The sequence below is a fragment of the Oryzias latipes genome, chromosome 22 (assembly GCF_002234675.1).
Source record: "Oryzias latipes chromosome 22, ASM223467v1".
Taxonomy (NCBI): Eukaryota; Metazoa; Chordata; class Actinopteri; order Beloniformes; family Adrianichthyidae; genus Oryzias; species Oryzias latipes.
In genome coordinates, this window is record NC_019880.2 from 21,100,487 (window position 1) to 21,124,570 (window position 24,084).

The 24,084-nt window shown below is 42.5% G+C and overlaps 1 protein-coding gene across 4 annotated transcripts in view; it reads right to left on the reverse strand.

The window, feature by feature from the left end:
- Nucleotides 1-24,084, reverse strand: part of LOC101163291 (BRF1, RNA polymerase III transcription initiation factor subunit) — a 100,412-nt gene that overhangs the window by 3,172 nt on the left and 73,156 nt on the right. For 3 of the 4 annotated variants that reach the window (XM_020713750.2, XM_011490671.3, XM_011490672.3), the window contains 2 exons: nucleotides 6,482-6,530; nucleotides 869-1,037 (listed from right to left, as the gene is read on the reverse strand). In XM_020713750.2, coding sequence (XP_020569409.1) covers nucleotides 869-1,037; nucleotides 6,482-6,530 — 218 coding nt within the window. Of the gene's footprint in view, nucleotides 1-868; nucleotides 1,038-6,481; nucleotides 6,531-16,874; nucleotides 16,950-24,084 lie in introns of those variants that run through there. The other variant, XR_911008.3, reaches the window with a different exon arrangement.

Genomic DNA, 24,084 nt, shown 5'->3' on the forward strand with positions numbered 1-24,084 from the left:
GGAAGTGACTCTTGTATTTACGGAGGATTTGACCAAAAGGGAGAAGGTAGATGATAAATAGCAGGGGTCCCAGGACGGAGCCCTGGGGAACACCTGTAGTGACAGGAACTGTATGGGAAGTGAACTGTTTTAATTGAATAAATTGGGTGCGACCAGAGAGGTAAGAGTGAAACCAGTTGAGAGGTATGTTTCTGATACCTATGGCGGACAGTCTGTCTAGGAGGATGGTATGGGAGATTGTATCGAAGGCTGAGCTTAAATCAAGTAGGAGGAGAATGGAGAGTAGCCCAGAGTCAGCAGCAAGGAGGAGATCATTGGAGATTTTAAGGAGAGCCGTTTCTGTGCTGTGAAGGGGACGGAAGCCGGACTGGAATTGTTCATATAGGTTATTCTGTGATAGATGTATGCGGAGTTGTTCTGCAACAGTTTTTTCAAGTATAAATGCCATCAAATGTCAAAATTGAGTGATTTTTAGAGGTGTAAACGACTTTATATTTCATGTTTGTAGTTTAAATAGTTTTTAACTATCATGTAGTTTTCTACTGGTTCAGTTTTCAGCTGCTCGTCTCATCACATGCACTCCCTCCATCAACCTCACATCCTTAAACAGCTGGAGCGTGGCTGTCAGTGACTGTCTACAGAAAAAAGGAGCGCTTGCCGGTTTCGATTTCACACCAACGTACCAGCAAAGCATTGTGGGATTTGAAGTATTAGTGGTACCGTATATACTACGGGCCAGCTCTAATGCACATTTGATATGATCTCACGGGCCAATTATAATGACACTGCAGGCCAAATTTGGTCCACGGGTCTGAGTCTGACACGTAATCATGTGACCTGTAAGAAGAAAACGAAGGAGAAAACAGACCGTTGCCCCCCAGGAGGTCCATGGCACTGACACAAGTGTCCTCCTCTTCATCCTCTTCCTCATCAGCCACATCATTGTAGACGACTGGTCCGCTCTCCACCACTACCCCCCCACTGGCCGGGGCTGCAGCCGGTGCTGGCAGCGGGTTACAGAGGGAATCCTGGGGAGACTGAGAAGGTCGTCCACTTTAGATTTTCTTCAATGAGAAGCAGCAGGAAATGGAAACATGAGATGGACGGAAGGCAGTAGAGGAGATCATCATTTGGATTTTTCCTGCATTGACCTTAAAACTGCTGTCAGACAAATGTCTGATGCTACGTTCACAACAGGCCCGGAAACGTGTGACCACGCGTTTCAGGCTAACGCGTTTCAGGCCACCGTGTTTCAGGCTAACACGTTTTAGGCTAACGCGTTTCAGGCTAATAAGTTTTAGGCTAACACGTTTCAGGCTAACGAGTTTCAGGCTAACACTAGGTTGACGCGTTTCAGGCTAACACGTTTTAGGCTAACGCATTTTAGGCTAACGCATTTCAGGCTAATGCGTTTTAGGCTAACACTAGGCTGACGCGTTTCAGGCTAACACGTTTTAGGCTAACGCATTTTAGGCTAACGCGTTTCAGGCTAATGCGTTTTAGGCTAACACTAGGCTGACGCATTTCAGGCTAATGCGTTTTAGGCTAACACGTTTCAGGCCAACGTGTTTCAGGCCAACGCGTTTCCGGCTAACACATTTCAGGCTAATGCGTTTCAGGCTAACACTAGGCTGACGCGTTTCAGGCTAATGCGTTTTAGATTAACACGTTTCAGGCTAACGCGTTTTAGGCTAACAAGTTTCAGGCTAACACTAGGCTGACGCGTTTCAGGCTAATGCATTTAAGGCTAACACGTTTCAGGCCAACACGTTTTAAGCAAATGTGTTTCAGGCTAATGCGTTTTAGGCTAACACGTTTCAGGCCAACGCGTTTCAGGCTAACGCGTTTCAGGCTAACGCGTTTCAGGCTAATGCGTTTTAGGCTAACGCGTTTTAGGCTAACGCGTTTTAGGCTAACGCATTTCAGGGTAGTGCGTTTCAGGCTAACCCATTTCAGGCTAGCGCGTTTCAGGCTAACACGTTTGTGACAATAGGAAGTGTTTTGCTTTACTTTAATGTAAATATTAGGGACTACTTGAAATTTAGTTTTAGAATCGATTTATCAGAAAACCTTTGCATTGTTTTCAGAAAAAGGTGCTGATAGTTATTTCCTACCAATGTATTTTTGTCTTAAACACCTCAAACCAAACAGGGAAATAGCTTCAGACATGAGTCAGATGTCGTTTTAGCTTTAAAATCCAGGAGGCTTTTCTCTGATGGGCGTCTTCCTTTGGTAACACAGGTCCAAGAGGTGCCTCGTTTGTGCTTTTACACACATTCAGACTGCAGAAAACCAAAAATGACAACAATGACAGTGGAAGTCACTGCAGATGTCTTTGTTTCCACAAATATTTCTGAGATCTGCAAATGCAGACAGGAAACACACAGAAGAGAGGGAAGGAGGGGGCCACAAACAGAACAGCAGAGATCTGCACAAACAGCTACAGATGTACACACCACTCATGTGTGCACAGACACACACATCGGCCTTCAAACACAGCCATTCATGTGTGTTTTTGCAGAGCTGAGGTGTGCGTCTGTGTCTGTTTTCTGGACTGTGAATGTAGTAGAAAAAATGGTGTCCCAACGATGAGCAGAGCATCCTAAAGCCGGACGTTCTGTTCATTTTCATCCACAGAAGGAAGGTCCAGCAGGTTGAAGCCGAAATGCTGAAGCACAGAGTTTCAACATCATCCAACAAGCACAACTTCACCCGTGATGCAGGTACATGAATATTCACCATTTAAAAAAAAAACTGCCTACCCCCCACACACACATACGACTAAACCTACATGCTTTGACTGCTTTCAGCCGGGCTAATTATAAAGATGAGGGGCGGCAGGTCCCCTGAGTGACGGCGAGATGTTTCTGCCCCCTCAACAACAGCCTGGTGGAGGCTTGCTGTGTGTGCAGCCCCACTTCCTCCATAATGCCATTCATTTCCTCCTTCATCCAATGTTTTTCTCTCTGAAATTTCCCCTACTCTCCCTTTTCCTGTTCTATCCTTCATTCCCCCTTCAACAGAAACCCACAGATTGGGTTTGAATCCCCCTCCCATCATCTTCTGATCTGTTTTCAAAGCGTCCCCGGTGGTCTTTTCATTGTGATTTAGCCAATATGTAAAAATCGGTGTCGTCTTCTATGACATAGTTACTGCAGAGCGGCAGTAACTATGAAATTGAAATTCACCTCTCAGTTGTGGGTGGGACCATTAGTGCAAAACTACTTCGTACCCCTCTTCCCATCATCCATCTGTATGCACCCTACTGCTAGCCTACAGCTCCTCACACCTAAACCCCTACCTAAAGACCGTGTGCCACAGCCACTATGTTTGGCGCAAAATGCAGGGATGAACATTGGTCATACTTGAACATCCGTGGAAAAAGTGAGAGAAGTTGTGGTCTTTACCTGAAAATTTCCCATATCAGGAATGAACCACGGAGAAAGTACAAATAAACCACGCAGAGAACACGTAAACCAACGTAGAACATGAACCGTGTGATTATTGTGCTGTTTATCTGCAATTCATCAGTGATTCATGCGTCAATTACATAATTTAAATGTGATATGTGCGCCGTATACGTGATAGAAAAGTAATACATCAGTGGTTCATGCGTGAAAACTCTGTTAGACATACGTGGAACGGTCGTGGAAAGACACACATTTGTGTATGCATATTGCTAAAATTACAATTGCGTAAGATTTATGTAATAATTGCTTATAAACTATGAAGAATATGCATAAACTACGTAATTCTCAGCCAACCAAAGATATTAAACAGCTCTAAACCAAATTCAGGTAAAGACCCATCGGGTGAAACCCTCGACTGACATCTGCGTATCGACGAAAGATTAACGCAAAGAACAATCAGGAAAGACTTATGTCGTTTCGGTATTTCGTGATACATACATGGAAAAGGCAAAAAAATAAAAAATTCCAACTGCATTTTTTTAGTCAGAAATAGTCAGAAATGCAATGTAAGCCAAATGTTTTCTGTATATGTCCTCAATCATCAGAAAAATGCTACAAGAACAAGTTAAAGAAACCCAAAACACCATTTGATTGGAGTGGAATTTTAATGACACAGACTTAAATATTCCTCTTTAACTTCTTCAACTGCTGCTGGACACAACAGAAAACTAGAGACAACCCCGTTTCTTATGTATAGTTTTAGTTCAAACTCTATTTTGACTTTCCTGAACAGAGAAGACTGAAAAGCAGCATATAAACTTGATATTTAGATTACAACATTGACTCATCGTCGATTTCTTTTTAAAGTTTTTTCTAGGTAGTTGTTTGTTTTTAGACAAAAAAACAGCTGTTAATACTTTGAGTTGTTTGAAGTCACATTCTCATTGAAAGCTGCTATTTTGGTTTTGGCGGAAAATGTGACAAATTCATTTGAAATCCTGTTGAATCCTAAATCTGATCAAAATGTAAACTTGTAAATGTAATTGATTCTGCATTTTGGCAGCTGCTTTTCTCTTTTGGAAAGTCTCCAAACCTGTGGCTCAGAATCCAGGGTTGTGTGTTTAACGTGGGATTTAGACTCTACTGAGCCAGAAGTCAAATTCTCTTTGTGATACTTTGTTTTTACTTAGCTATGAAAAAGGAAAGGGTAAAAAAAAGTCACACTTTGTTGTCGGGTGAGCGGGTCCTTGGCATGCAGCGCACACAACACGTTTCTTTTCACTCTGGCGCTGTTGCTTTAATGAAGTGGAAACATTACATAACAGAACTGCGAGCGAGGAGAGCCCTGCACCAATGCTGAGGTCTATTTGTTTCCAGTTCCCATGGGGGGGTGAGAGGGTTGCTAAGTAACAAGCCTTGTTGCCCCAGCCCCTTGTGGCAGTGTTTTCTTCTCAGCTGCCAGGAGCATGTGATCCAGGGACAAAGGCAGGCAAAGATGAAGGGATGTGGATCGACCAGCGTAGGTCCAACCACCGCACAACCGTTCTTAATATAAAGCTGCACATCTTTGGATGACAACAAAAACAGGGAAGAAAAAAACAAACGTGACCCTATTTTAGAGTCTAAGTTGGATCCGGACATGGAATACTAGTCGGCCTTCGCAGAAACACACCACGACACACAGGAGCATCAACAAATCCCTAAAACCAGAAAAATGAAGGCTAGAGAAGCCGTTCGTTTGGAGAAGACAAACACAATCTTCAAAGAAGAGCGGCTCTAGGAAAACACTACATTTGACCTGATTGTGTCCTGTTTAAAACTGTTTTGGTTCCTTTTCCAGCAGCAGGAAACGGCCTGGAGAAGGCTGGAATAGTGAGTAAAGGACGAGCGAATGAAGGCCAAGTGAGGGTCCTACACAGGAAGACGTTTGGATCCCCACCAGATCTGCAGGAGATCTGGTCCTAAACAGAACCTCTTCGTCATTAATACGTTTTTACAATCAGTCCCAATAATAGTCACCTGTCTTTCTATTGACTCTGTCCTGATCAGGACCACAGAAGTTGCTGGTTCTGTTCTGGCCTACTTCAGTCCACACAGGGCTAAACAGCCATGGAAGCGCACACAAACAGCTTCTCATGCTTCTTCTCAGTGTTTTGGATAAGGTCACTGCTTTTTACTGCTATGCACTGGTGTTTTTAAATTGTGCAGAGGGCATCCAGGACGTCCTGGTTGGGTCCATTTAGGCAGAACATCCTCTGCGATCACACAGAGGAAGCCTCCAGAAGCCCAATGAAAACCCCTTTTATTTCCTGTTTCAGCCTTGAAGCAGTAATGGAGGATGCTCCGACTGTGATGAGGTCCCAGGCCTTGTAGCAACAAGGTTGTTGTTGGCGATGTCAGCATTATTGCCACCTGTTCCTGTTCTGACCTGTATTCATCATGACATTCATGACAAAGTGGGACAAATATTTCCCACTGAGCCCCTTAAATCTCAGTGATGTTTGTGTTTCGTTCACCATCTGCAGTTCAAAGTTTCACCATGTGTGTGTTTTACAGAGTAAAGAGATAAAACCTAAAAATATACCTGTGGACTGGATGAGAGAATCCCTGAGATGCCGCTAAGCTTTTTACGAAAGCAAGAGGCACGAAAGCATCAATGGACAGTAGAGCTAATCAGACGTTACCGGAGTTCACCTTAGGGGACTCAACGATTCTGGGTTTGAAACGTTTGGAAATGAGATTCATGGATGCAGGAGTCCTGGTTTTCTTTTCTATCTTCAAGTGTGACCCTTTAAATGTTTTCTTCTGAAAAATACGACTGGGACCTACAACGGTGAAAAGGATCAGAGAAGTTTGCGCCGGAGCACCATGAAGGAAATGTCAGACATCCTAACTTAAAACAGGAATTTCTGTCAACCAAGAGCAGACATGCCAGCACTGTAACAGAAAAGAACTGCAGGTGAACACAGACAGACTGAATGAGAGCCTTCCTATTGTTTTATGACCAAGTGTAAGTGTGTGTGTGTGTGGGGGGGGGGGTCTTCAAAGACAGAAGAGGAACTTCAGCTCACCTCCACTGCCTGCTTCTTCATAGGCTGCCTGCTGATGAAGGGTTGCAATCTGCAAAAAAAAAACATGAACAAGAAGTCCCATTATTTTATTTCATGTTTTACAGAAATACAACAAGAATGTTCATGATAATATTTTAAACCTGTTAAACATGAGCAGTTTATTTTTAATTGAACTTATCATCTTATATAGTCTTTGTGAACTCATTGAAGCAACAAGAAACTGATTCTCTAAGTTGTCCCTCTTAGAAAAATGATAGAAGTCTGTAATGTTCTTCACGGAAACACAGGTAGTCATCACGTTTGAGTTTTAATAGTTAATGTGCAGAACAAAGAATGTGGTCAGCAACCAAAGGTTCACCTCAAGACTTTGTAATGTGACCCTGGTTGTCAATGACCGAGGTCAAAGGTCGTTACCAGGGCTCTGTCTGAGCTGTGTTCTGATGAGGAAAATGGATACTTTATAAAAATAATTAACTAAAACAATTTCTTCACAAAAATCGTTCAAACGCAAGGCATTGTGGTCTATAGTTGTTGGATACTCTGTTGGATTGAGGTCTAGAGATCGACTAGAACACTCCAGAACCTTGACAGGCTTTTTACTGAGCCACCAGCGATGTGTTTGAGATCATTGTCGTGCTGGAGGATCGTGGTTCCTCCTCAACACTCTCACTGATGGAAGGAAGTTTCAGCCCACAATCCCACGATGCATGGATCCAATCATCCTTAAATACATCCTTTTTGCAGCCTCAATCATGACCGGAGAGTTACAGTAACAAAAACATTAAAATATTATGACAATTCTTAGCTGGAGATTAATGTTTGGACTGACAGTAACTATAGCATGTTTAGCTGTGTAATGAAAAAAGCGCCTATTACCAAACAATTAGCGTTTGCTGTTTATTTTCATGGCATGTGGCTGATAAAATGGTAAAGGAATGTAATCCTCATTAAGTGTCAATAATAATTTGATGTGAAGTTCAGTACTAGTGTGCTTCCCATAACTGAGCAGTTTGGACCAACTTAAACTGAAAGTCTAGAAATGTGAAATGTGGCAAACAAACAAGACGAAGGGAAACAGCCTGTAAACGACGAGCAGATTGGCTGTCTGACAGTAATATCCTCCTAGACGGTGGCAGAGATAATCAGTCCTGAAAGTACCACTAGAGGAATTCCTCAGCAGCCTCCCGAGCACGACATCCCAGTGGCTGGAATTAGCATAGTTCCCAGAGGCTGCTCACCCCCTTTCTTTGCCCACCCCGCCTGGTATGGAGCTGTCTCTGTGGGCTGACAGCAAGCGCTCATCTCTCTGTGACAAGGCCAACGGCGCTAGTAAGCTTTTAATTAGTCTGCCTTAACCAGGGGGAAGGAGACGGGGAGGAAGAGAGGAGAATGTGGCATCTTCACCCCCAACACAGCAACCCCCTCTGTTCTCAAAGCTCATTATACATTTTCAGTCTGCCTGGCGGATTGCTTCCTGCTGAGAGAACAGTTCAGGGAATCAAACGAGTATGTATGACCGGGTATGGTGGGCCGGACCCCAGACCACTGCCATGCCGGGGGAAGAGCATCGATGAAGATAAACGGCAGTAGAGGGTGGGAAGAAGTCTGAAGCAGAGGCAGAGAAAGACATGGCCGTGGATGAGACCATACCATTGGGAGAATGAGGGCTTAACAAACAAAATGGGAAGATGCCGTAGATTAATGAATCAAACTAAACTGAGAAAGCGAAAAAAAACAGGAAAATCAGGTTTGTGCAGTTTTCTACAGGCATGCTGTGACTGACAGGTGAACACTTATAAGACACGTAAGGGTAAGTCAAGGTGAGGTAGGTGAGATGCGGGCGAGTTGTATGAATCTAAGGAGTCAGTGTTCACACTTAACCAGCGCCTGAAGTGTGGCGTGAGGACAGCGTCACCTGTACATCATAAGTGTGTGGAGATTGCATTATCCTTGCAAATATTTCACGTTACCCTTACCACACACACTCCAATGGTACGTTCCACTTTCATGACATCGCTTGAGATGGTTGTACGATGCTAAACGAAACTGCAAGACACACCTGACACACACCCCCTTAAGGCACAGCCGCTCCTCTCTATGACCCTCCACGGACCCGGATAACCCAAAATCCAGCAGCACACGAAGAGCTCCAACCCATACGGGTACATGTGACCAAGGCCACCTTCACACCGGGCATGTGACGCACATTCTTGAACGGCCGTTTAGCCCATAGTGTTCACATTGGACAAACAGGGAGGGGCTTCTTTCTCTACTTTTCAGTAGCACTTGCTGTTGGAAGAGGTCCGGTGAGAAATGTGGATGCAGTGCAATTCTGGAGAATTTTGTTTCAGGTTTTTTCTTTCACAGCTCTATTCGATTTATGAAACACTTGATGTCATAGAATTCCATCTGGAAACAAACAGCAATTACTACTTTCCCCTTCATAATCGATTTTCAAACGGTTGGCACCACCTTGAATTAAAAGGACGCGAACCAAACGTCCCTCCCACATCTGAGCCTCCAATTGGTCAAAGTTACACCTGGTAAAGTGTCGCATGAACAATAGTTTTTAACACAGAAGCCTGAAACTTTCATTTTGGTGCATTTATATGGAGTTTTCATTGAAAGTAGTAGCTTGGATGTGTGCTGCAGAGGGTGGTGTGAACGTAGCTTAAGGCTGAATTAGCCTGTACTTTTTTTGCTTAGGTGGAGAAAAAAGTTGGAATTTTGGGATTAATTATTGCACACATTGACAATCTATTTAAACCCATTCAGCTGCAACATTTGATTTATTTCATTTAAATTTGATTTATCCCGGCAAGACAGATTAAGAAATAAATTTGATGGCCTGGCAAAAGGATATACGTTTTAAGAAAAATAAATAAAAATATCAGGATAAAACAGCAAAAACACAGACAATCATTAAAATGATTAAAATCATTAAATTATTTTAATAATTACAACCATAAAACTGGGTTACAGTTACATCTTTCTTTAAAATGGAAATTAAGCTTCCTTTTAATAAGTGTGCGGTTTTTGAGGGTGTGTTGTAAATGATCAGTCTCTCAATTCTGCAGACTGAAAGGAGAAAGAACCCAATGAGTTTGAATCAGGGACAAAATATTTTTTGGCAGGAGCCAAAGCTGGCTTAAATAAGGAAAAGAAAGGCCATGGAGAGTTAAATTAACAGCAACCAGTGAATTTTACATAGAATGAATGAGGAAGTCCACAGCGGTGCGTTTGGAAGAGAGCGTTTGTTAGAAATCGAATGGCACAATGGTAAAGGGGGTCCAGTATTTTCAGCAAATGTTAATTAGCTGATCTGTAGATGACATCAACATAAATGAGGAAAGGATAGTCATTTGGACCAATGTTGGACCAAAAGAGAACATGAGAGAGGAACGTTTTCTATAAAGAAATCCTAATTTTGACTTAACTTTTGACTGCAAATGGCTGAAAAAAAAATCGTTCTCTAGCAAGATAGATCTAGAGGAGTGCCATCAAGAGTGGAGATATTTGAAGGACCATGTCCCTCCAGGCCAACCCACATGATCTTGGTCTTGGAAACATTTAAGTTCAGATGCAGTCTAGAGGGGGGGGCACAGAATAGAGGACTGTGTCATCAGCATAGAGGTGGATAGATGAGTCTCCTATAGAGAAGGCTATGTTGTTAACTTAGATTCAGAAAAGGGGGAGCATCATCACGAATTTTAAAGGTCCAAAGCAAAAGTAAAGAAATACAAAAGATTTCAAAACTCAAACGATCATTTTTATGCCTTTCCCATTTTATAATTATTAGGCATGGAGGGTGTAACAACCAGTTATCTAGTAATTACTAATCAATAAATCTTTAGTTGATACATTCATTGCTGAAGTGTTAAACTTAAATAATGTCTTGTTTTGCCTTTTCTAATCTCTCAGCTGATTGCAGCTTCTCTTTGTTTTTCTTTTTGAAATCAGCTTCTTTTGCTTTAACTAAGAAGAAGCAACGTAAGAGAATAACTCCACTTTTCAAACAATAATCCAATCAATACCGTAGAGCAGAGGAAGGAAGAGGCGGGGGAAGAGATAATCTGCAAACTGAGGGTTGAATCAAATTAGTTCTGCAATGAGCCAGGACGTAAATAAATGATGATAACAATCTCTGCTCCCAACTCAATTTTCCAGCTGGGGATTGAATCCTCGTTTATGCACACAAAAGCACATGCACACACACGCACACACACATGCACACACAGCCTACTTCAACTCTTTGGGACAATTTAATCAGGCACGATCACAAGCTCACACTCAAAACACTCATGACCACACGTACTTTCCTTGAAACAAAACACAATCTAAGTAACACACACACACACACAGACTCACTGTTCTATTTTTTACATTAATTACCGGTTCGTAACTGTTATTTATTTATTTCAGTGTTGTGTAACCATGTATGAAAAGTGCTATTTCAATAAAATTTGATTTGATTCAATCAGTGCACCGTGGCTGCCGTGCAGTCTGACAAAAACACATGCAAGTTAAAATAAGAACAGATTGTGTTTTCGTGTCCAATCTCCTGTGCAAACACACACACATGCAAGGTGTGTGAGTTTTAGTGTGCAGAAATACAAACAGGAACACACTGCAGTCTGATAAGACACTAAAGCCCACACTGCTGCTGTGTTAGGTTCACTAACCTGAAGTCATGCAATAGATTTGTTTCAGACATTTGTTTCAAACATTTTAGAATACAATCTATCTGATACAAACATATAGATAATGATTGTAATAATAATAATAACACCTTCCATTCAGATCTTTTTAAATGTCCTTATAATTATCTCTAGTATGTATTCCTTATATTGGGCCCATATGTTTGTAATTGTTTTTAAACTTTACAATATTTTTACACTGTTTTTGTTCAAATCCCAGACTAGTCATAATTTTTGTTGCCTTGACAAACACAAAAAATCCCCAACGGTTTGTTTGCCACATTTGGTCATTTAAATTTCAATGTTCCTTGTAGACTATTGGAATGTTCCTACTATAAATAACTGGATTTTATTTGGCAATAAGTATCTATTTTCTTCATGTGATAATAGTAAAGAAAATCTATGAGACTGTTTTTTAGAAACCAAGACTCACAACACTGTACCTTTAGCAGAAGAATATCTATAAATGTAGACAACTGAATACAGTTCTGCTGTCCGTCATGTGCTGAACTGACAAAGCCGTACTGAGGTGCAACAGCGCGAATCACAAACGAGCTCTTTTCCAGGAAGCCATCGAGGCATTAGGGCTTCCGTTTGTCAGTTCTGATAGATCAGGAAAGAAAAAAGAACAATCAATAACTGTCCATATTCACATGGTGGAGATAAAACTTTCATGGGTCATCTGTTTGAGGCACAGTAACTATTGTGCAGACTTTACAATACATAGGGAGACTTTAGGTTAGAAACTTTTTTATGATTAAGTAAAAGGTATGCCAACTAATTAAACTAACCTAATACGATGATGTGAGAAGCGTTTACTCCCCTTCATGTTAAACTCATTAAGAAGGTCAAGTGGAGGTAGGTACCATGGCCCCAACCTCCAACATTTTAGAAAACATCATTCAGTTTTGGTGTGAAAAGAGAAGCTCTTCCAAAACCAAGAGAACTGAAGGTCAGTAACACTCACGACCCATCAACCATGCCCCTTCGAGGGTTTGTAAGGAGATGGGGGCATTTTTTTACCTCCAGGGCTGTGATATATAAACAGAAGGACACAAATGGACAAAGCGGCAGGTTTGCTAACCTGGCACGGCGCCGTTTTCTGAGCGCTGTGGCAGTTTTGAAGGAAGGGATTTGTGGGTCAGTGAGCGCCTGGATGCGCACTGCGGCATGGAGCTTTTCCTTTGCAGATATTTTTGGGAGCGCGACTGGTCTTGTGAAGACAGATTAAAGATTCAGTGAGACAGGAGGCTGTTAACGGCTGCAGGCTCATCACTCACACACAGTTTCATATCAATATCAGCTGTTGGACAAGGAATCCAGCTTTAGGTTTAGGGAAGAACCACTTTTGTTTGACCAAGATGTTCATTTCATTTATTATTTTTCATGGATTTTAATGAAGCCCTGCTCTAATTCAGTAAATGAAACTGGATTTAAAGTGACATGGTCCACTCTTGGCAATGCTTTAGTGTGTTTTCTTTTTTAATCTTGACCATATTTATCTATTTTGGACTCTGCTGCACTGAAGAGTCACAAATCATTCACATTACCCCCGTACTTTTCTTTTAGTTGATCATTTAGCTGAAGGGGAGCCATCCTTCATGTGGCTGTTGGCTCCATTTCGAGAAGAAAGTCCTGTAAAGCTCATGAACACGGGTCACTCTCGGATCCGCTAAACTCGCTGGACAATAAGCAGTAAAACAATCAACTTCATGTATTATTGTATTGCTAGCGTAGTCCCAGCCATTGGCTCTCTGAAGGGAACAGAACCACGGCGGATTGATGCGCTGGTTCTGGGCCACTTGGTGGAGAACTTTCTATTTGAAACACACAAGGATGTTTGCTTCACATCAGCGTTCGGTGGGACTGGAGCTTAAATGAAACAGTTTGCTGATAAGACGAGTACTACTGAGTTAAAACACTTTGCAGAACGACTTCCTCTGCATGTAAACATACCTGAAAACGTCCTACTCCTGGAAAACTTGGACTTGTTTTCATTCAACCAGCAAGTTTCTTCTGGATTGGAAATGACGCTGGTGTCTCCCAGAGTAAAACAAGGCACAGGGCGCATTGCTGTGAAGACATCCCAGCATCATTGGGAACAGGGGTTTCATGGCCTCTGCAGGTGAAAACCAGCAGCTGGTTTGAGGACAGTCAGGGTGGAGACATAAAAGCTCCCTGAGGATCTGCAGCTGCTCAAAAGTCAGGACGGAACTCCAAATCCAAATATTTTCAGGTTCCAGTTGCTGCTGTGCCAAGGATCATTAAAAAAAGACACGTTGAGGAAAATCCCAGAGGTTGTGGTCGACAGAGGAAGGACACGCCGGTGCCAGGAGGACAGGGAGAGAGGCGGGGAAAAAACAAGGATCGCTGTCAAGGCCATCATTGTGAATCTGGGCTCTGCCTGTGGTGGAAACCTCTAACAACACAGACAACGGATGCCACCAGGTTCCACGGCGGAGGGCTTCAGCTTTTCTGGTAAAACATGCGTCTAACGCCATTATCGGGAGTGTTTGCAGTAAGAGGCTATAAAGAAATGAAGAAAGCCTCCTGGATAAGAAGCAACATCCTTATCTTAAAAAAACTACATCTAGATGAGGTTACAAAACTGTATCTGCTATGGATCCTGGATGAACAACAAGGACTTGACTATTGATACTGCATTGAAAAGAGTATGAATGATTCTGGACGGCTCCCTTTTAAATGTAAATACAAACAGATTTTGTTTCCCAGAGGATCGTCCTGCTGCCTGTGACAGTTTCACTCAAGAGGAAAAAAGTCTACATTTATATATGGCACGACAGGAATAGAGAAAAAGTTTGCATGTTGTAATGGAGATTAGCTCCAGACTGTAAGTAGGTCACTCAGACTTTTGGGTAGGGGAAGAAATTGAAATGCAGCGTGAAGCTTTTGTGGAGAACAAGAGCCCAGCGTGGCGTGAAGAGTCCTCAGATTTGAGAGTCTCACCAGTGATGGCTGGTGTGACCAGAGGGGAGGATCATAGTGCTACACGCCATTAATCACGCAAATGGGGACTATAACACTTTAGTAATCTGAACACACACACACACACCCCGCCATAGATCAAAGAGTCAACATCAGACTTTGTGGCCACAATCTCACACTTTGTTTCTTGGTCTGGGATGTAAATGTGGTCATTTAAGGTGATTATTGAGGACACTTTAGCCACAAATATGAAAGTAAGAGAGAAAACCCTTGTTTCTCCTGACGTTTCCACAGGTCAACGCACCGTAGAGGAGCAGCGACGACAGGCTCCATGATGGCTATGCTCCACAGCGAAGGGTTACATGACCATTCTGCTGGGGACATCTATCGTAGCTCATAACAAAAACACAAGGCAACGTTAAAAGAGAGCTCTACAGCCCCACATGCGGAGCCCAACACGCGACCACAGCCCCGCACACATCTACAGCCCCGCACGGCCACAGCCGGGTACACAACTCCACCGTGGCTCTCACACTCTGAGACCGATCGCCAAAGCCCAAAGATTTTTAGGAGGAGCAATAACAGCAGCATCCAATCCTGTGTGCACAGGATTGATTTTAAGATACTTTTAACCGTTTCTAAACGGCTTAACGGTCTTGCGCCTTTTTATTTATCAGATCTTTTAGGAAGGTATGAACCCTCATGGACCCTGAGATCCTCTGGCACTGGTCTGTTAACCATTCCGACTGTAAAAACCAAAACATACGGTGAAGCATCTTTTCAGCACTATGGCCCCCGTTTATAGAACAGTCTGCCAGAGGACCTGAGAGCAGCAGAGAGCATTGATGCTTTTACGAAAAGGCTAAAGACGCATCTCTTTAACCTGGCTTTTAGCTCATTTTTTACTACCACTATTTATTTATTTATTTTTATCCATTTTATCTTGTTTTATGAACTTACACTAGATTTTAATGTGTTATATTAATTTTCATTTATCTTATTTCAATGTTTTATTGTTTATTGCTTTTATCAATATGTTTACTTTTTCATTGTCTGTTTTATTTTCATTTTTATTTTTCCGGTGCTTCCTCAGTTGGGACCCCCCCCTCTGGGTCGGCTGCTGTTCAGCCGTTGCGGCTCTGGATGGGGACCTGCATCAGTGCTTAGCTGTGGTGGAGCGGTCCCCGCCTGTGATGCTGCATTTGGCTGGTTGTGCTCAGCCTATTTCTTATTTCTCAATTCTCATAGTCTTTCCCCATCAATTAAGGGGTGGGAGATGTGTAAGAAGTGGGGGGTTGTGTAGGTACGGGGAGCGGGGCCCTATTCGTATTTTTATTAATTTTTGGTGCTTGTTTATTTTAATCTTCATGCTTGTTTTTATATTATTTATTTTGCTTTGTTTTAATGTAAAGCACTTTGTGTTATTCTTTTATATGAAAAGTGCTTTATAAATAAAGTTTGATTGATTGATTGATATAACATTCAAACTGCTGCCATCTACACATTTATTTTGTATATCAATCTGTTCTGAAAATGTGTGTTTGAGCTACAGTTCCACTAACATTTTGTAATAAAAGATCCACATCAACCAAAGTTTCTATCCTTGAACCTTTTCTGATCTGATCATCAGGGGAAAATCCAGACGCCTCTGAATGAGACCGTCAGCATCATTCATGCCGCCCGAGACATCTGAATCATTCCAACACCCAAACATGGCTCAGTGCGGCATCTGAAGCTTTTCTCTGGACAAGAATCCAGACATTGTGTAGGAATGGAGAGAGCAGGAATCTGCTGACAGATAAACAGCAGTTCGGTGAAACCCGTCTAGAATAACAGAGGATGGTTGGTGTTGATCAGCTGACGTCTGTTCTTGGCTCAGACAACAGTAAAAGTTTGTTTTGACCTTTTTACAGAACGTTTCTGACTTTGCATGTGAATGTGCGCAGCAAACAGCATTTAGCACATTAGGCGTTTTCCCAGAGGAGACGTGACTTTTATTGTGACAGCAGTGATTTATCTGACCCGGCTGCTGTCGCTTTAAGAGGTCAAAGGTCAAACGGCCATCAGCACAGCAGGCCTGCAGAGGCAGACTTTTTGTCCCCGCAGCAACCATTCACAGCCACGGGGAGCGGCTCCCGACACCCAGTTAGTCCTCAGCATGCGGCTCGAGGGCTGCAGGGCAATCAGTCAGGGGAAAACAAAGGAGCCATGTGCGGCGCTCTCATGACGCCACTCCATCAGAGAAACACCCTCCGTCACTCTACTCTGGTCTTCTCAACATCTTCTGAGGAGTTTTGACAGGAGCGTTCAGACACGGCCGGCCTCCAGCTGCATCATGTTCTCCATGTTTCACACACACTGGGATGTCCTCTGTGCACCAACACTCAAACTCTTATTTACAAAAACTGTGCCTGGCAGAGCCTGCATCCCTGCAACCATGCGTTCCTGCAGCCCTGCATCCCTGCAGCCATATATCCATGCAGCCCTGCAGCCATATATCCATGCAGCCATATATCCATGCAGCCATATATCCATGCAGCCATGCATGCCATGTAGCCGTGCATTCCTGCAGCCATATATCCCTGCAGCCTTACATCCCTGCAATCATATATCCATGCAGCCATGCATTCCTGCAGCCATGCATTCCTGCAGCCATGCATCCCTGCAGCCCTATATCCCTGCAGCCCTGCAGCCCTACATCCCTGCAACCATATATCCATGCAGCCATGCATTCCTGCAGCCATGCATACCTGCAGCCGCGGCCTGTTGTGCAGACACAGGATCAGGTCCCATCAGACGCTTCCTTCAAGGTTTCATGTTCTTTTCTGGAAGGATTGTAAAAAAAATGAATTCATTCTCATTTACAGGAGAGAATAAACTCACCAATGTTTGAAAGTGAGGGATTTTACCGTTTAGTTATTTATATGAGCTCATATTAAGAATGATGGAAATGACAGATAAAACACATCGCTACAAATCAGTCAAAGGTCCGGACAGGAAAGATGGAAAAAGGTTTACCAAATTGAGAAAAACTATTGTTTTTAATCATGAATTGGTGAAGAGGAAAAAGACTGAAACAGCCTAAACTGAGTAAATCTGCACAGGAGACACAGCTAAGATTCAGCATAGCTGTGCTTCAGAATCAGATGTTTTCTAAGGAGAAATGACTGTACGACACAAAATTTGATGCCCGACAACAAAGAGCGAATGGCGCTGAACAAGAGAAAGCTGTTTTATCATTCTGGAATCAAATTCAAAAAGAGGACATATTAGTTTAAAATAATAAAATCTTTTGTTCAAACACTAAGTATGTTTTCAAAAACACTGATAGATAAAAGGTTTCTGGATTTTCTAAGTTGTCTCTGTTTTTGAAAACTCCTGATTCACATCTATTTGAATAAAGAAATATTCAGAAATGCAGTTGTAATCTTGATTTTCTTTAAATATGTCCTCCATCATAAGAAAATTCCCACAAAGAGAAGTTCAAAACACAAAAACAGGTTTCATCTAAGTGAGTCTTTAAGGAAAAGTTCATTTTTCAGAATGCAGCAGCTAGATTGATAGATCACATCACTCCTGTGTTGGTTTCACTTCACTGGCTCCCAGTTGATTCTAGAATCAAGTTCAAGATCCTCATGTTAACCTATAAGGCCTTACATGGTCTGACCCCATCCTATATTAAAGACCTCATAGTCCATTACCACCCAAACAGAACACTTCACTCCCAAAATACAGGACTGCTTGTGGTTCCTAGAATTAGTAAAATTATAGTTGGAGGTAGAGCGTTCAGCCACCAAGCCCCTGTTTTATGGAATAAACTCCCAGCTCATGTAAGAGAGGCCGACTCAGTTTCTACATTCAAAGTTAGACTGAAAACATTCCTCTTTGGACAGACTTATTGTCAGACTAGATAGTAATCAGAGAATATTTACCTTACTGTTAATATGTTTCCTGCCTGCATCTTAAACCATCTTCGACATGACTCGACCCGACTTGACTCTTGCACAACACACACTTTATTTTCAAGGGACCTCCAGATCTCGCCTGCACTAGAACCTATCCATGACTGTCCCCAAAGACTACTGACAAGACTCCCCTCAATCCCCCCATACCCCACCCCCCCACCCCCTTAAGCCTAGCCCTGACCTGATCCCTGAGCTTAACCCTTACCAGAAGCTGGGGAAAGTATGGTAACCTGTGTGAATCTGGCATTGCCTGTCCATCCTGGGGGAGGACACCCCTGTGGACACCCCTGAGGTTTCTTTGTTTTTTCCGAAATCTAATTTTGTTTTTTAGGAGTTTTTCCCTTACAGAGAAGGTGCTTACGGGCAGAGATGCCCAGCTCAGTTTAGTTAGTTCAGTTTAGAATCTTTCTATTGAATTGTGTGTTCACGATCCTTTTGAGTTGATGTTTTACCCTACATTTATCTGCACGAAGCCCATCGAGACGACTGTTGTTGTTGTGATTTTGGGCCATACAGATAAAATTGAATTGAATTTAAAAATGCACTTCCTTAAGTCCAGAGAGAAGACAAGCACGGATGACACAGAAGAGGGAGCAAATCTGATCCCAGAAGGAGGAGATGTGAAGGACAACCTTTTTGACAATTTAATGCTTTTTTCTATAAATGTTTTCATATTTAACAGAAGGCTTGAAGCAGGCATCAGGTCATTTAAAGATGTACATATTAAATGTCTGATATGATCATAGGAAATGGAAAGCTGCTTTGTGGTGTCAGTGCATTTGAAGCTGCATGATGAACATGGGCGTTTTGGTCTATTTTTTTTTTCAGTTATCTTGTTTGTCTCTTGACTGCGTCCATCGCTGCACTGCTTTTCCTGAATCCTTCACCTCTGTGAGGAGATCCCAGCCCCGGTTTTCCCTCCGGCTCAGCTTCTCCTTGAGCATCTATATTAAGCCAGCCGCGCTGCATTCGGAGCCCTCTGGTGATTCTTAAATCCACAGACAGGCGGCTGAAGGTCCTGCCCTGCTCTGGAACAAAAGCTGTTGCTGCTTTTTTCTTTGTTTTGTATGAATGTGATGGGGGGGGGGGGGGGGGGGGGGGGCCTGAATCGACTACCTTTCAGGAGGGTGAACAGAGCTGCAGCAGAAATCATTCATGTAGCTGTCCGTGATTAGAGAGTATGAGCTAATTGGTGTAAAGACGCAAGAAGCCAAAATCAGGTTATTTTTTGTATTTATCGCATGTCATTCAAGTTATAAACTAACCAATCAGATGCCTCAGTAAAAATATGTGGCGCCCTCTGGCCCCCACCTAAATGTTTTGATTGACAGATTCTGCAGAGTCGCTTTCAGTGGAAGGCGTGTGGCCTTCCAACAAACTCACTCCTGACTGGCGACTGTAGTTGCCATAGAAACTTTGACTCAAATCGACTCGGACCTATCGCTGTCGTCCGGCTCCAACATGCCGACGTCCGAATCGCAGAAAAATGGCGACTGAATGTGTGATTTCACAGCCGCTCAGTCCAGTTCTATACACAGTCATTGGTTTGTGGACGATACCTGAGGGGAGGGGTTTATTTCAGAGCCTGATGACTCTGCTTATCAGACTGACGGGGGGCAGGGAGAATCGTTTACTTCTTACCCTTCTAAAACTAAGAATCTGATGATGGACTTAGGGACGGTTTTTGCCCTCTCATCATTAGTGGGCTCTCTATGCAGGATGCTGTATGAAGGTTGAGGACTTTTTGGCAGAACACAGGGGGAGTGGGAGAGACTCTGAGATGCTTAAAAAGCCACTGTGAAGACTGTAACCCCCCCCCAAAGGTGCTCCAGGGCAGCACAGACGCCATGGGTGCTACAGCAGGCCCTCTGAATGACTGCATACATGCATGCTGCAGCACTTTTATTCATTCATTTTTTTCCGTTTATCCCTTTTGGGGTCATGGGACTGCCGGAGCCCCCGGCCACTTGTGGGCGAAGGCAGGGGGCTTCCTGGACAGTCCGCCAATCTGTCGCAGGGCCACTATCACAATAAAACTTTCATTCAAATTTTCTTTATTGACTGAATTACTTTAGTTTAACAGGGGGGGGGGGGGGGGTTTGTAAACCCAGCAGCTGAGCTAGGGGGGTGTGGTAGGAGGAGCCAGTGTCTGAAATCTGCTGTGAGACGGTGATGGACGGGTCTTATAAAGGAGGAACAGACCTTTTTTTGTTTTACTTGTAGAGCTCCTGGTTGTTTAATATAATCAACAAACAAAAACAGTTAAAAAGATGGTTGTTGTCTCCCAGTATTGAGGTTCAGGTGTTTGAACATGTTTGAAAGTTTGTTTTTGTGTCTTATAGGCGTCTGTGTAGTACGTTTAACATTTTGTTCATATAAACAATAGGAAACTGAGGCTACAATTCCCACTGGATTTCTTGGTAATAGTTTTTTGTGGAGCGCGTCGCAAACAGGACCTGCCGCAGCCTCTCTAGCGGCTCATAAGCCCGCAGCCGCTACAACAACAAAAAATATGAAAAGACAATGACAGAAAGAAAAAGACACTCCACACAGTGCAACAACTCCAGACGCCACAAAGACAGCGCGACAGCGGGATGGATTGCAATCAAAGCGTCTCTGGCACTGTCATCCAACAAGCGGAGGTAAGCACCCGGAAGCGACGGGCGCTCGGTCAGGAATCCAGCTTAGTGAAACTCTGAACTGCTATCTGGTGAAAACGAAAAATCAAACGGTATCTCCTAACTAAGTCAAGATTGTATGGCGATCCCCGCACTAATGCTGCGCTGAGCAAGTCATTGCAGACTCTGTAAAGCTGCACAAATAACGGAGTCGATTTTTAATGAATGAAAGTATTGTGCAACACCACGCAAGTGACGAAGGGAGAATGAGTGAACCAGGGAATGAGTATTCTGCGATGGAAACGAATGAAAAAAGACAAATGAAACTGACTGTGAAAGCTCTCAGTAATAAAATTGAAAGGCTTCAAAAGGAACGCAAATTTGCTGTGAATAGAATAAAGGGCCTTATTCCAGAAATAAAGAGACTTATGACAAACGAAAAGAATGCTGAACATGTTCAGTCTCTCATGGTGGACTTGACAGAACTGTGCGCGAACGCTGGTGAATCACATGCAACGTTACTCCCTCTTTTGCCACAGGATAAACAAAATAGTCAAGATGAGTGGTTTTCTAATATTCTGGATCACAGCAATGCTTTCATAGGAGGTGTGACACAATGGCTTGGTGACGTTAAGGAACAAAAGGATGTTTCTGCTGCAACATATAATTTGCTCTCAAACATAAACATACATCAAATCACAAATCAAGAAATGGAGGAAAATGATGACATAAAACCCAGTGACAGTGTGTCAAATGTGGAGCAAAAATCAACAAGATCACATTCGGGAAAGTCAATAGCGTCCTCTACAACTTCATCATGCATTAAAACAGAAGCAGATCTGGCTGCTTTATTGGCAAAACAAGAGGTTTTAAAACAAAGACATCAACTGGAAGAGGAGGAAGAACGACTTCGTCAAAGAAAAGAACAACTTAAATTGGAAGAGGACATCTGTGCATACAAGGCCAAACTGAAAGTTCTGATATCCCAAAGTATTGCAAGTGAAAGGCTTTCTAAAGCATCAGATGGAATGAAATCCTATTTGGACAGACAAACAACAAAACAAAAAACTCTGGATTGGAAAGCTGACCCATTCGTACCATTTTCACATCAAACAACTCAACGGGATCATCAGGCTACAGGGACAAAGCCTAAAGAAAAAGTAGGAGTTTGACCAAACCAGAGTCACATATCCGTTTTGGAAGGAAAGAAAGCAGTTTTGCTACAACAGTAACCCCAGGGAATAAAATATTAAAAGCTGAAACCCAGGAAAAGAAATTTACCCAAACGTCGAGAAAGAAATGTCTCTTTTGTGGAAAAGAACATACTTTGGATTCATATGAACAGTTGGAAAAGAAATCCAGAAAGGAAAAGATTGGCTTCTTGAGAGAAAAGGGTGTTTGCTTTGGCTGTCTGTGTATTGGACACATCAGTAAAGATTGCAAAAGGCGCATCTCTTGTGCTAAATGTGGCTTTAAACATCCAACTCTGCTTCACATTACTTCACTTAGGAAAGAAGAGACTCAAGACGTTACAGAGACAGAAAAGAAACCAGAGATTCAGCAAATGAGAACTATGGTGTCCAATGGTGTTACTGGGGCTGGTGATCAAGACTGCAAATTACCAATAGTTCCAGTTCAAGTGAAACTCAGCAAAGGAAGCAAGATTGTCACAACCTATGCTCTTTTGGATCAAGGAAGTACTGCAGTAGGGCTGCACGATATGAGGAAAACTCGCGATATTAGTGATTAATATTGCGATAACCATATAATTTGCGGTATATACACAAATAGCAAAACAACCAAAAACATCATTTCACCATTTCACTGCAACAGTTTAAAAATCATACTCCAAATGACCCTTGTCGACGTAGGAGGCAAACATCAAACATAAAAGGGCTCATCTGATTGATCAACGACGTTAACGGGTCCTTCCGATTGGTTAAACGCATAAATGGATTCATTTGATTCATTAAATACTTCAAGCTGCCGTGAGTTTGTTTTAGCACATTTAAGGTAACCATTTATTGCGATTTTCGCCGTCTTTTGCGGTATGCATATTGCACAGCATGATGTCGCGATAACGATAAATTTGCGGTATATTGTGCAGGCCTATACTGCAGTGTTCTGTACCGACAGTTTAATGCACAGACTCAATGTGGAAGGACGGAAAACACACTTTCTTCTCAGGACAATGGGTCAAGAGAAAATTGTGGACAGTCATGTTGTCAATGGACTAGAGGTAGCAGCCATTCAAGGTGATGATTTTGTTACTATTCCTAAAACATACACACAACCAAGCATTGAAGTGCAGAAATGTAATATACCGCTGCAAAAGGATCTGCAAAATTGGCCTTATCGAAAGGACATTTACTTACCACAAATAAATGAAGAGATTGAACTTTTAATAGGCCTCAATGTTCCCAAAGCTTTGGAACCACTGCAAGTGATCCAAAGTGAACATGATGGACCTTTTGCTATCAGAACAATGCTAGGTTGGACAATAAATGGACCGCTCGGAAGAAACAGTGGAAACACAATGGATCAACGACAACCAGAATTGTCAGTAAACAGAGTGTCTGTTGTACAGATGGATGAACTTTGGCAGAAGCAATTCCAAATTGATTTTCCTGAATGCAGTATGGATGAACAGTCTGGATTGTCACAAGAAGACCAACAATTTAAGGAGACAGTTTCAAATTCAGCAAACCTCATAAATGGACACTATCAGATTGGTTTACCACTGCAAAACAAAAATGTTTGCATGCCTAACAACAAAGATTTAGCTCTGCAGCGTATTGTTCATTTAAAGAAAAGACTCCAAAGAGACCCTGTATTCTACACAGATTACATGGCCTTTATGAATGACATGTTCACCAAGGGTTACGCTGAACAGGTACCGGAGGAAGACCTGAAGCTGATGGGAAAGTATGGTGTATCCCACATCATGGTGTTTACCACCCAGTTAAAAAAAAAGTTGAGGGTTGTTTTTGATTATGCTGCAACTTTTCAAGGCACATCGCTTAACACCCAGAAATTCATGGGTTCTAGGAAAAGTACTACAGACTTTCCCAGACAGAAGAGGATTAGTACGTCAAGATCGAGTCAAGACAAAGACCAGCTGCTTGGAGCGACCAATTACAAAGATGGTTTTACTGCTGGAGGCTGAAACCAAAAGGAATAGCTTCATGAAGAAGTGAAGATTTCTCGAATTTAAGGACTCGTGATCTTTTGAAAGACAGATACAGCTATTGCATGCTAATTGACTAACAAAAAATGTGAAAAAAAAGAACTAAATGAATTTGTATTGTTTATGCTGATTTAATGTTTCTTTTGTGTGTGTAATTATTTGTCTATTTGCCAAATAATTAGGGGCTGGT